The 12,940-nt window shown below is 41.7% G+C and overlaps 1 protein-coding gene across 1 annotated transcript; it reads left to right on the top strand.

Annotated features, from left to right (window-relative positions):
- The first annotated feature begins 93 nt into the window (after positions 1-93).
- LOC104394010 (cytochrome c oxidase subunit 7A2, mitochondrial) lies at positions 94-4,372 on the top strand. The gene is made up of 4 exons (XM_010003548.1): positions 94-261; positions 1,834-1,923; positions 3,384-3,468; positions 4,314-4,372. The coding sequence occupies exons 1-4, from the start codon at positions 94-96 to the stop codon at positions 4,370-4,372; spliced, it is 402 nt and encodes a 133-aa protein (XP_010001850.1).
- The last annotated feature ends 8,568 nt before the right edge of the window (positions 4,373-12,940 follow it).

Below are 12,940 nucleotides of genomic sequence, written 5' to 3'. Positions count from 1 at the left end.
CGCGGCGGGGCGTGCCCGGGCGCGGGTGGATGTCCCATTTCTCGCTCCGGCTCGCTCGCTCCGCCTGGTGCCGGGCGATGGGTGCTCGGGGGGATGAGGGTTCAGCCAGCGGATGTGGGGTGCTCGGGCCCTGGCTGGGGAGGTGGGTTCTGCGGGGTGATGATTTGGGCTGGTGAGGGGAGGAGGCGGGAGGTGCGCGGTCCCGGCACTTGCGACAGGCATCGTCTGGACGTTTTCCCCACGGCCCCGTTTTTAGTGGCGGTGATTTTGCGGAGGAGGCTCAGTGTTAAAAGTGTTGCTTGAAGGGCAGTGTTGGCGGCTTAGAGGTGCAGTTGGCTCTTAACTTTGAGACTTGACATGTTAACGAAGGCAGACCTTGAGCCATCGGAAGAATTACAGATTATTGGTTTTGGTGGTCTAGCCTGTGCTAATGAGCACCTGTATGATCGGGCAGTGGAAGCAGATTCAAGCTTAGGATGCAGTGGGACGTCTTTAAACTGTGTGTGTTTGGGGAGGGTGCCTCCTTCAGCTTATGCTGGTGGCTAGCAGGTGAACTGCAGCTGTGGTGGAAGATCCTTATCTGCACAAATGTGTTTCCTGGTCACACCAAGAGATGTGGTGCAGTCAGCCCGTTGGAGAGAAGGGATGGCACCCAGAGGGACCTAGACAGCCTTGAGAAGTGGGCCCCTTCAAACCACATGAAGTTCAACAAGGCCAAGTGCAAAGTCCTACAGATGGGTTGGGGCAATCTCAAGCACAGTTACAGGCTGGACAGAAAAAGGATTGAGAACAGCCCTGAGAACAAGGACTTGGGGGTGTTGATTGATGAGAAGCTCAACATGAGCCACCAATGCGCACTTGCGTACTGGGCTGCGTAAAAAAAAGTGTGGCCAGCAGGTCAAGGGATGTGATTCTCCCTCTCTACTCTGCTCTCATGAGACCTCATCTGGAGTACTGTGACCAGTTCTGGAGCCCCCAACACAAGAAGGACATGGATCTCCTGGAGCAAGTCTAGAGGAGAGCCACAAAAATGAATGGAGGGCTGGAGCACCTCCTATGAAGACAGTCTGAGAGAGTTGGGGCTGTTCAGCCTGGAGAAGAAAAGGCTCTCAGGAGACCTCATAGCAGCCTTCCAGCACCCGAAGGGGTTACAGGAAAGCTGGGGAGAGGCTTTTTACAAGGGCCTGTAGTGATAAGATGAGAGGTAGTGGTTTTAATTGGAAAGAAGGTAGATTTAGATTAGATGTTAGGAAGAAATTATTTCCTGTGAGGGTGCTGAGACACTGGAACAGGTTGCTTAGAGAAGTTGTGGGTGCCCCCTCCCTGGAAGTGTTCAGGGCCAGGTTGGATGGAGCTTTGAGCAGCCTGGTCTGGTGGGAGGTGTCCCTGCCCATGCAAGGGGGTTGGAAATAGTTTTAAGGTCTGTTCCAACCCACGTTGGTTTGTGATTCTGTGTTTGTCTTAAGTATTGTCCTCATTGCCAGAGTCAGCCCCAGCAAATGGTACCTAAAACCAAGATCTAAGGGGCTGAGATCAAGAGGATGCTAATCATAAAGGTTACGTTGCAGATCCATAAATCTGTTGTATTTTACTGAAAATAAATATCCTGAGTTTTTCCATTTTAGGTAACCAGTCAATCAGTCCTTTACACAGTCTCTTGGAAGGCTGACTGAATTCAAAACCAGTGGGTTTTGATGAATGTTTGTTTGTTTAATGGCTTTCTTCCTGCCCCTTCCACTTTTATCTTACTTTTAAAAGAAATTATTTCTACCCGGTGTGAATATAGGTGAAAATTTTCACTGTCTCTAAGGCATTGTTTATCTTTTCTTTCAGGGTCTTCGCCAGCTTTCCCAGAGGACCATAAGCACTGCTTCACGCAGGCAGGTGGAAAATAAAGTTCCTGAGAAGCAGAAGCTTTTTCAGGTATTGAGTGAACACTGAGAGTAGAATGAATAATGTCAGTAGAATAACAAGCTTTCAGTAGGTCATAATTATATAATTTTGTTTCTGAGGAGCTGGTGAAAGTCCTCTTTACATCTGAGGTGACCTCTTGAAATCAGCTGTATGACTATAGTGTTTGAAATCAGCAGTTGCTTTCTACAGAGGTGAAGAATGTTTGGGTGTGCATACTTGACTTGCTGACTTGTTAGGGTTTTTTGCCCTCTGCAGTGATAATCTGGGTTTCCTATGAGTCACAGGTAGTGTGCAAAGATGAAGACACAGTGCTCTGAAATGGGATGAGATAGTGGAGTATGTTTGAAGAACAAATAAAGAGGACAGAAGTACAGTGGAAAGTTAACCTGCAGTCTTACAGCTGTATCCATAGCTCAAAGATGAGACCCATCATTCTGAATGAGGGTGTATTCTTAAGGTACTTCTCAGTTAAGAACACAGGAAAGGTCTTTAAGGTCTCCTAGAAAATTATTGAATATTTATAAATAACTTCTGAATTAATCTCTTTCTGATTGATAGGGACACCTGGTTAGAAGTAGTGGTTCTTCAAGTGTCAAAGCAGTGGATGCCCAAGAGCATACTCCCAACTGTGGGCGTTCACCTGAAGCAGTAGCTTCATACTGAGGATAGAGTAGACTGGGCGTCAGTAATGTCAAAGGGAAAAAGTATGTTAGAAGCCCCAGTTTAATAATTTTTGTATCTTGTTGCTTTCCTTTCACCTGAAAGAGAAAGCCAGGCTTGTTGGGATGCTGCCTAAGGAGCACAGTGTTCATTGCCAGCCAGGACAGAGCAGGATGTTTGCAGTGAGCAAGGCCAGAGGTTCTGTGTCTGGTGACAGAAGTCTCTGGGCATATCTCTTCCTCTTCCCATTCCTTACTTGTGGGGCAGCAAGTTAAGCTGGGCTGGGTTGTGGGTCACCAGCACTAGAGGCCAGCTGAAATTCCAGAGCAGGGTGAAGTTGCTGACAGAGGTAAAGATCATGTGGATCTGATGTCGAGTTTTACTTCAGATGGAGCAAGCAGTTTCCTGTATGACACCAGGTGACAGTAGAGGCTCCTTCCCTGTTGCTCCCTATAGCAGGGACTGACTATGCTGGAGATGGATGGGAAGTTTGCAGTGACAGTCATCATGTCCTTTGCACCTGAAGGGTCTGGCCACTGATGTCAGTGATGTCAGAAGGCATCTGCCAATCACTACTTTAGAAATGAATGTACACATAATTTACTAAACTTCCCTAGTGAGTGATCACCTACCACTAGAGTGAAAGCTTGAAAGACAAAGTGGCATCTAAATAAAGTTCAGTGTCTTTTGCGAGTTGGGAAGATAACTTGGGGAAGTAATTCTTGTTCTGGGTAATTTTAGTTATATTAACATAATATTGCAAGAGCTGTATTTAAATATAGTTTATTTCTGTCACTTGTTTCCCTTAGGAGGATAATGGCATTCCAGTGTATCTTAAAGGTGGACCCATGGATGGGCTGTTGTATAGATTCACTGTGGGTGTTTCAGTTTTTGGTAAGGCTAATACTAAAATTCCCAACATGCTAATATTGAAATACTTCTTCTCTGGGACAATCTCCAACATGATTGGTGTTTCCTCTGTAAATCACTTAGGCAGTTCCTTCACACTGTTCTTTAGAACTTGCAAAATGCAGGTAGAGAGGGGGAAAAATAGATTGACATACTATATATATATTTATTTGTGCTTCCTCAAGTTTAGCCTTTCAGATGGCTTTTTTTCCCCTAATAGTACTATGGGCTGAACACTCCTTCAGGATTCGTGTATGGTGACAGAGAAAACTAGAAGTACTTAAAAGCTTATTCTGAAAAGGAGCACATACATACCAGTTTTCTCACTAGCCAGACTCTCTCAAGTGCTAGGTGATACTTGCTGTGCTAAGGTTTCACATGCTATGAAAACTAGCAGAATACATCCAAGCCGTGTGATACTGCATATATTTTACCTTTATGTTGTTTGTTAAATAGTTTTGTAATAGCCTCTAATTTACATATATTAATCTAATTGATTTTCAGTTCAATTATTTTAAGAATTAATAACCATTACTTCATGATGTAGTAGGTGTAGGTCCTGTGTAGGTCCCACAAACATGCCTCTCCCCCCCTTTTTTTTTTCCCTGTTTCTTTTTATGCAGTCTGTGGAGAGGTGTTTAAGGAGGTTTTTCTCTAAAATGTGAATAGCCAAAAAGAAAATAAATTATTGAGAGGTTGCTAGGGAAATGTGTCTGAATTTTAGCTGCTTACTGGCAATATTTCTTCTGAAAAAAAATAGGAAGAGAAAGCTGACTTGGAAGTAATTCTGTTTACCATTCTGAAAAGATCTTATCTGTCTCTTCATTCAGGAGGAGCCTACGCTATTTACCAGCTGATTGTCGATTCAATGCCCAAGAAGCAAAAATGATTCCAGTTCAGGATGCCTCAGTGACTAGCATCTCTTCGTCCAATTCCATGTAACTAAGATGGCAGCTTATACTTACTATGAGCAGCTGGCTTAATGCTTGGAATCATAATTTAATTGTTACACGTTAACTGCAAGCAATAAAGCAGTTCTTACGTGGTGTTGTGGTGGTCTGAACTCTTATCAGGTGTTCTACATTAGAGTGCCAGTAAATATGCACACAGATTTTTGAACTGTGAGACACTTTTGTTTTTATGTGGTTTATGTCAGTACTTCAAAAGTGAGGTAGATGTCCTGAATCCCTGTGAGAAAGTGTCATCTTGTCTTTATTTTAAGAATATCTTCTTGCTTTAGTGGAGCAAATTAATCTTAAAATAAATTCTTAGGATTAGATTGTAACTGTCGAAATGGGTTTTGAGGACTTGATGATTGTGCTTTATTTTTGCTGTCAACTGCTGGAAGTTGACTGTAATACATCTAGAAGCAGAGGAGTCCAATTCCTGATTACCACACAAAGGTGACAGGTTTTACCATGTAGAGGAGATAACACTGTTCTCTGCAACTTCAGGGGCTAAGAGGGGCTTAGTCTCAGAAAAACTCAAAACCTTCATTTAAAAGATTTCTTTTTCCAGTGGCTTTTCTCTCCTACAGCTTAATGGAACATCGTATTTCCTGAAAAGAATGAAAAGTTCCAAGCATGCAGATATGACTAGCAAGTGACTCTGTAATTATCTTGCTGTCCATGAAATCAACACATATATGTTAAGAATGATAAAGACTTTGTAATCTTCCAGCATTGCATCATGTTTCAGGTTTTTTCCCAGTCAGGGTAAATTAGCTTGTTCTCAGTCACTAGGGTAAAAAAAGCGATCAGTTATTTAGCATGAAACAAGAAAAAAGTTCATTAGAAAATTTGAGGGTGTTCTGGATTAAATAGTAAAGTGGAGGAGGGGCACAATAAGGGTTATTATTAACTGTACTCATGCAGTGCTAGAATTTCTCTACTGATTGAAAAGGTTTACAGTGACTGTTAATTAGACAGAGACTTGGGCAGTTAACTGTTGGTTTGGTCTAGGCTGAATGAGACCTTCTGGAGCCAGAATACAGAAGATAATGAAGGCAGTTGGTCTGATCTTCTGCTTAGAGCTGTGCCACTCCAGAGCTCTATTTGGTTGCCAAGGGCCTTGAACAGTCACACTGGGAGTATCTCCAAGGATAGAGTTCCTACAAGCTTCTGTGCAACCTACTCCAGGTTCTTCCTCTGAAGAGTGTCTTTTCTGCGATGTAGGAACATGTGTTTAAAGGATGGTTGTTAGCGTTCCTGTAACATGGCTCTAAAGGAAGCTACTTCACTGCTTCCACCTAGATGATCAGGAATTGTACAGACATTAAGTGGGAAGCGGGTATCTTTCAATGTTTGATGTTAAGACCTCTCACAGAAGATGAGGCAACAGCTGTAGGCATGGCAAAGGTCTAGGTTGCTGCAACTCTAGCTCAGCCAACACTGGTTTCTGGAAGAGCTGTCACCTCTGCTCCAATGTAATTTCTACTGGGTCACTCTATCTATCAAAAGATAGATTTAATGTAAACTTTATTTCCTATTTCAGGTTCATGTAAAAATTATTATTCAGTTTCTGTTATTACAAATGGTATTGTTAATTTTTTTAATATTTTGCTTTAAAGGATGGGAAACCCTCCTGGAGTTGACATGGGAACACTGTCCTGCCTTCCACTGAGCTGGCTTGTTTTAAATGTCACTCCAAAAATATGAGGGACATTTCCTGCTAGCTAAGCAATGAGTACTCCATCTCCTCAACTTCTGTTGCCACCCTATTTTTCATTATTTAACCTTTTAAACTTTTATGGTGTCAAGGTTATCAAAGGTAGCTTAGTAGTGTGCGAGCTTTGAAAGAATGAAAAAAAACCCAACAACTGTTCATGATACTGAAAGAGAAAAGATTATTTAAACAGTAATCAGATGAAAGAAAAAAAATACATATTAACTCCTCAGTATTGCAGTTCCAGGTTGCAGAATCCTTTCTGAGACTTCAGATGTACACACCATGTTTTACTTTCTCCTTTGGGAAGGTGGCTCAGAACTATTTGCTCTTAGAACTGTGCCCTGGGCTACATTTTCTTGGCTGCTGAATATATGTTTAGATTCAGTTAACCTGACACACAGAAAGAATTCCCCAGTAAAAGTCTGAGGACTAACAATACACAATATCACAGCACTGGTTTCCTAACAGACACCATGAAAAAAAGTCCAGGAAACACCACAGAGATCTCTTAAGTGTATTATCTTATCCATGCTTTTCTTTTTCCATATCCCACAGTAAAAATACCACTTCTCTAATGTTACTCACCTTGTTGCTACCTGTCATTGCTCTCAACTGTGAGAAAGCATGATGAATGTTTTTTGGCATCTTTCACGTTAGGCTGTCTTTCCTTACTCTCCCATTCTTTCTCAATTCTGTTACATATCAAAGGACTGGAGGTTGACCTTCATAGTTGCTAGAGTGAATCAGACTTTCAAAGACAGAATCAACCTGATCAACCTGACTTGACCCTAAATAAGGTATTTAGGTGATGAGTAAGTCAGAACCAATGTATCTTTTCATGTGCATGCTTGTGTGATTATTTTTTTAAAAGAAGTTCCTTTTAATAATAACATCTCCTTCTCTAGTCTAGCTTGCCTGAGCCTTTCCACTTAAGTACTGAGTCAATTCTGCTGTAAAAGTAATGGCTTGTACAGAAACACTATCTAAAGGAAAATCTCTTGTTGTACTGTACTTTTTCTGAATGTGAGTATCTGAGACTTCAAAATCAGTGAGCAGTGCATGCAGTCTATGACAGATGTGTTGGTCTTGTCTCATTACTTCTCAAGAGTTGTTCTTATTCTTCCCAGGTTTTCTATTAGACTATCTGATCACAGGCTTCTCTGCAGCACATATAAAACAAATACACACCTGGATCTATTTTCTCAGAAAGAGATGTTCTTGCAAAAAAAAAAACCCCAAAACCCCCAAACACACAAACAAAACCCTAATTGGCTGGGATTCCTGCTTATAAAGGTTGTGACAAGCCAAATTTGCTTGCAGGGACTGGGGAAGTACTTGAGAGAAGGGTGTTACCCCACTGAGTCCCTAGTCAGGCAGTCCTGGGAATGCTCCTCAGGGAATAGCAGTGTCTGTATACAGCCACTCCCATTGCATATAGCCTGCTATGTCCTAGAGAAAACTGCCAAAGAGGGATAAATTTGTCCTTTGGGAATTTGTGACTTTCTTTGAGTTCCCAATCCCCTAATCTGAATTTTCAGAAGTATAAAGATCTTTCCTCTTTTCTCTCTGGTTTATGCAGTGTGTGGAATTACCTTTCCTCTCCTTCCCCTGTATTTTATTGGTTTATTGTTATGTTACCAGCTTTGGTATTTTCATTGGTGAAACTGTCTGTCCCTTATCTTGCTGGGTCTTTGCTGGCAAGATGCTGTCTGGTGGGCATGGAAATAAATTGGAAAGGGATCATCAGGTAAGATCTGGTGCTATTCAAGCTTTACATATATCAGAACATGGAAGGAACTACAACAGAAAAGACCACAGGAGGCTTGGAGGGTTAGAGTTACCTAAATTAAGGCTTTCTAAATAGAATTGTTACAAATTAAGCATGAAATGAAGAAGACTATGGTATTGTTTTAAGAGCATGTTGCAGCATATGTGCTCTCTTTCCTCTTTGAACAACACTCATTTGACTGCTAAAGCAGGTGTAAAACAAGACAGGAGTAGAGTGTCCTGTGATGTGTCGTCTAATAAAATGGTATCCTTACCCTTAGAGGTGTATCAAGGAATAACTCTCTTCTTGAGGCACTCTGTGAAGTTCACCTAGAGATACAGTTCCCTGTGATTTCACCAGGAAGAGCAGCAGGATGTTTTCCTTGAAAACAACACTAATGTGCTAAATTGAGGCACTTTATGTGTGCTAATCCAAAAGTAATTCAACTGCCAGAAGGATCCAGAAACAGCTTGAACTATTTCTTCGTTTCTTTGGATTTAAAATTTTGCACAGGGCTTCTCAGGGGCAAGGAGACATATGTTTATTCATCCAGTTTTAACAATATATGTGTCCTGGTTTGAGCCAGGATGAAGCCAATTTTCCTTTTACTGATTTTTTTTTTCCTTCAGTAAGCTTTCTTTTAACTAGTCTCAGAGCCTACCAACTAAGGCTGATAAGAATGTTTTTTTAACTGCTGGGTCTTCAATGTCGCACCTTCACTCTGCCGGCTCAGACACTATGGGGAGATCTGTGACCCCCCCCATAGGAGGCTGAGTTAGACAGACAGCAAAACTGCCCAGAGATATTCCATTCCATAAATCTATGTAAGCTCAGGGGAAGGTCAGAGATCACAGAAAACAACTTCCTTCCTGCTTCTTCTTCCCTTCTCTTCCAACCATGGCTGGCATCCGGGGAGGACTCTGTTCATCCATCACCGTAGATGTGTTTAATTAAAGCTGTGGAGTTTAGTTTTCAATCCAGCAAAATCTCTCTTTTTCTCCCTCTCCTTCCCTACCTGGGTGGGAGGAGATCAAGAGCGTTGTTGTTGAACTTGAGTCAAACGGTGACAATATGAAACAGCAGCAAAAAAAATAAAGTCCTTGTTGGTGTTTGTTGTTAATTTTGTCACAGATGTTTTCTCTTTTAACCAAGAAAACTGGGAAGTGCAGGACCTGAAGTATGTGACCTGCCCAAAATGTTCTTACTACCAAACTAAGAATTCTCTAAGAGGTTCTTTGTAAGTCTCCTAGTATCATTCTCATCAATGTGAGATTAACATTTAGCATAGATATTCAGAGGTACTTTTTGGAAAAAAACGGAGGGAGATTTGGTTCTGCTAGACTTTGTCTCACCTGTTGAGGTGTTCCAAAGGACTGTAAGCAGCTGCTGTTCCTGCAGGAGTTTGTGATTCCACCAGGACCTTTAAACTATGGAAGTGTTCCTTAACTAATTGAGTTATACAATCAAAATGGTTCCATAGTGTTTCATCTCAACATGATGACTTACTCCGGATGACTAATGCCCTGGGACCCAAAGTTTATAATGGAAAGGCTGACACACACATGCAATCTTATCTATCATAACACTATGCAAAAGGGAATTATATAATTAAAACATTTTAATGATCTCTATTGCTCAGTGGGAATTTACAAGTCCCAAAGGAGCCAAGCCAACTTTGTTATCAAGGTTTATTCAGTCATCTCTTAGGAGCAGTAGGGCACATTTTGCTAAATATAGTGTGGTGTGCTAATATGTGCCATGTGCAGAGCATTGCACTGGGACCACTGTCTCACAGAGCTGGAGTGCAGTGCACTGGGAGCTTTGTACACCTTCTTCCTTTGACTGGGATTTCCAGAAATAGGTGACTAAACTTGGACTCCTAAATCCAGACTCAGACATTTACATAAATAGCCTGATTTTTTAGAAGAGCAGTACCAAGAAATTATCTTCTATTAAAATAATAAAATAGAAACAAGACTTCAAACAGCAACAAGAAAGGATTTTACTATTTCTGGAAATAGTACTCAAAAGTATGGCAAGATTTCTGGGAAAAGAAGAAGGAAATCACTTTGGTGACCACAGCTTTATTAATCAAGGGGTGTAAATGTAGTTTCTGAAAGGAAGTCCCAAAACTTGGGAGTGGTGCAGGAGATATATCAACTGTATGGCCAGGCAGTAAAAGATGCATATGATATGTTTTACAGAGTTAGGCGGGAACCTCTGTCGCAATCTTCACCTCTCTGTTCAGGTCTGAGATATGGAAGCAGATGGGTAGAGACTGGAGATCACAACCACCTAAACATCTCTTGATCAACATCAAGCACATTTGTTGGTCTTTCTGGTCCCGAGTAAATAGGTGTTTACATGAGCAGACTACAAAACCTGGCACCAGCGGAGAACAAGATCAGGCTGGACAGGGCTCTGAGCAACATGATCAAGTTGAAGGTGCCCCTGCTTACTGCAAGGGGGTTGGACTAGGTGACCTTTAAGGGCCTCTTCCAAACCAAATAATTCTATGATTCTATGACTTGTCCAGTAAAAATACCAGGGATTAAAAGTAAAAGTGCTCAATCCAGTTGTTTAAACTTGAGTGTCCAGCACCATCTCAGGCTGTACTTGAGGCATTTGCTTGTAGCTGCCAAGTGCCACAGAAGACCTGCAGCAGACTTGTACACTTGTGCTGTGGCAGCTGGGGGCCCAGTAGGATGCATGTGGCACCTGAAATGGCACTAAGGGCTCGACTAGGGGCTTGACTCTGCCTCCAAAATGCTCTAATAGATTTTGAGACATGCCAGAGTACAAGGGTCCCAGGCTGTAGCTGGCAGCTCCACAAGAGGTCTCAGATTCTGTGGAGTACTCCAATAGCTCTAGACCCCAGTGTGAAAGCAGCTGAGCCAAGCCTGGTGGACACTGGGCTGCTAAACAGCTCAGGCTCTACTGAGTTTGTTAACCAGCTCTTCCTTAGGCATTGTGGAAGTTTAGATGCTGGACTCACATTCAGGCACCTAAATGTACCTTAAACCAGAGCCAAGTGCCACCTGAGGTGACGATGCAGGACAGGGCGATGGGTGCAGCTGATGTTCCCAAGCAGCAAAGCTGCGATGGTAGAGCATGTGTCAAGGAACACAACCCCTGTCTGCCTTCTCAAGTTATCTGAAGGTTAGAGAAACAGATTCTCTAGTTTTTATTAGAAAATAAAGTCCCAACAGCTACCTCTAGCATAAAGAAAGGGACCTTGTCTTGCAGCAGCTGCAGTTCTTAACTGGAGAAGATTATGATGTAGGAAATCCCCATGTTTGATGTCTTAAGCAGCACATTTCAAAGAGCATTTGACAGAGGGTAAAAGAGCAACAGGACAGTTTACCAGCTGAATATTTGCACTCTAGAAAATGTAATAGCAAAGGATAGAGAGAGCCTGAGTGGTGTTTTGGAGTGTAATTTGTGCTTAAAAACTGATTTGCTTAAATGTCCTAGGCAGATTATTCTCGAAAATACTTTTTGTGTGTGTGTGAAAGAAATAAGAGACACTAGAGCTAGTAGCAAACATATTTCTCCAGAAAGTAATACATTACAGCAGAAATCAGGACAACGCCAAAATCAAGACATATTTAATAAACTGGGGTGGCTAAAAACTAACAGGGTAGTGAGGCCAGCTGGAAAACGCCCAAAGGAGCAGAGGAAAGGGCATATAAGAGACATTTTTAATAGCTTCCTGGAAAGTCTTTCTTCAGTCTGTAGAGGTGTTGATGTAGGAGAGAAACACTGAACACCAACAGGTGAAAAAGGCTGCCAGCAAAGAGTGGGTAGAAGCTCTCAAGTAACCTTTAAACAGAGAAACAAAAAAACAATAGTTTTCTGTTTACACAACAGAGTGCTTCTGATACTGAAGCACAGGGCAACATCTATTTATAATCCAAATAAATCTTATGTTCTGGTATTTGTAACTGTCAGCATTCCACATATTGGGAAGCAGCAGCCACAAGGCTGCATTAAGAAATGCCAATTTAAATCTGCATTGTTTTACTCTGTGAATTTTCCCCTTTAGTCACTAGCCAATTATGACTTGTGCGAAAGAAATAAATTTCTTTTTTAAAATTATCATATGGAGTTCTTAAATATCCCGACACATTATAACTGGGCAGTGCCTTTAATGCCCGAGAGTTAACCTCTTGCCTGACTTTTATTTCAAAAAAATCTCAATATGTCCATGTATCCATCAACACCTATGATAGGTGACATGCAGATTAGAGGTCTAATGGAAATACATATTACCTGAGCTACTATTACCAGGCTCCTTGGGCCTGGTATTTCCCTAGCTGTGTCCTGGCCCATGTTCTGCCTCTTGTGCAGACTTTTTCTTTTTGAGAGGAAAGAGCTGTGGTGAATGCCACAACCTTTCAGTAGGGGTGCCAAGGAACTGAGGCTGAAAAAGTGGAGGTAGTGGGGTGCTGATCATGGACTCCATCTGCCCTAAAGTCTAGAAATGTCAAAAACCCCATTGCTTTTAAGTACAGACATACTGTGACAGCAAAAGGTTTTTTAGCAAGACTGGTGAGATCTGTACCTCTGGCTGCCACATGCAGGAAGGAATCTCCCAGTCATGGTTCTTTGCTCTCAGGCTGAGACTTTGCAGAGATGCCAGTTAAGCAAAAATATAATTTTAAATATTAAACTACTGTTGTGTAACTATCCGAAGACACAGACTTCTCTGGCATAGGTTGCTCTTTATTTTTCCTAAATGATTTTTCCTTTCACTTCTTTTTGCTTTATCAATCCTATTTATTTCTGACTGCTGTGCTCATAGTCCAACTATAGATACCATGAGACTCACCTACAACAGTTATTATCTATTGCCAGCCACTAGGAAACAGCTCCCTAAAGTGACCTGGTAGTACTAAGTATGGTCTGGAGGATTTCTCTTTGAAGTCTTAGCGTACTTTAAATAACAGCACGTTACTATGGTTCTGTGCAGTCATATCAGATTCACTCGTTAGAGTGTTTAAGGCTTTGAATATTTGGCCT

This window comes from Chaetura pelagica, unplaced genomic scaffold, assembly GCF_000747805.2.
Source record: "Chaetura pelagica isolate M959 unplaced genomic scaffold, ChaPel_1.0 scaffold150, whole genome shotgun sequence".
In the NCBI taxonomy this organism is placed as follows: domain Eukaryota; kingdom Metazoa; phylum Chordata; class Aves; order Apodiformes; family Apodidae; genus Chaetura; species Chaetura pelagica.
This window is presented reverse-complemented; position numbering and strand designations above follow the sequence as displayed.

What these genes read in the sequence shown, in the direction of transcription:
- LOC104394010 (XM_010003548.1), top strand. Translation starts at nt 94, where the DNA reads ATGAGGGTTCAGCCAGCGGATGTGGGGTGCTCGGGCCCTGGCTGGGGA. An exon ending in CGGCCCCGTTTTTAGTGGCG is followed by an intron (nt 262 to 1,833) that starts GTGATTTTGCGG and finishes CTTTTCTTTCAG; the next exon opens with GGTCTTCGCCAGCTTTCCCA. An exon ending in AGAAGCAGAAGCTTTTTCAG is followed by an intron (nt 1,924 to 3,383) that starts GTATTGAGTGAA and finishes TGTTTCCCTTAG; the next exon opens with GAGGATAATGGCATTCCAGT.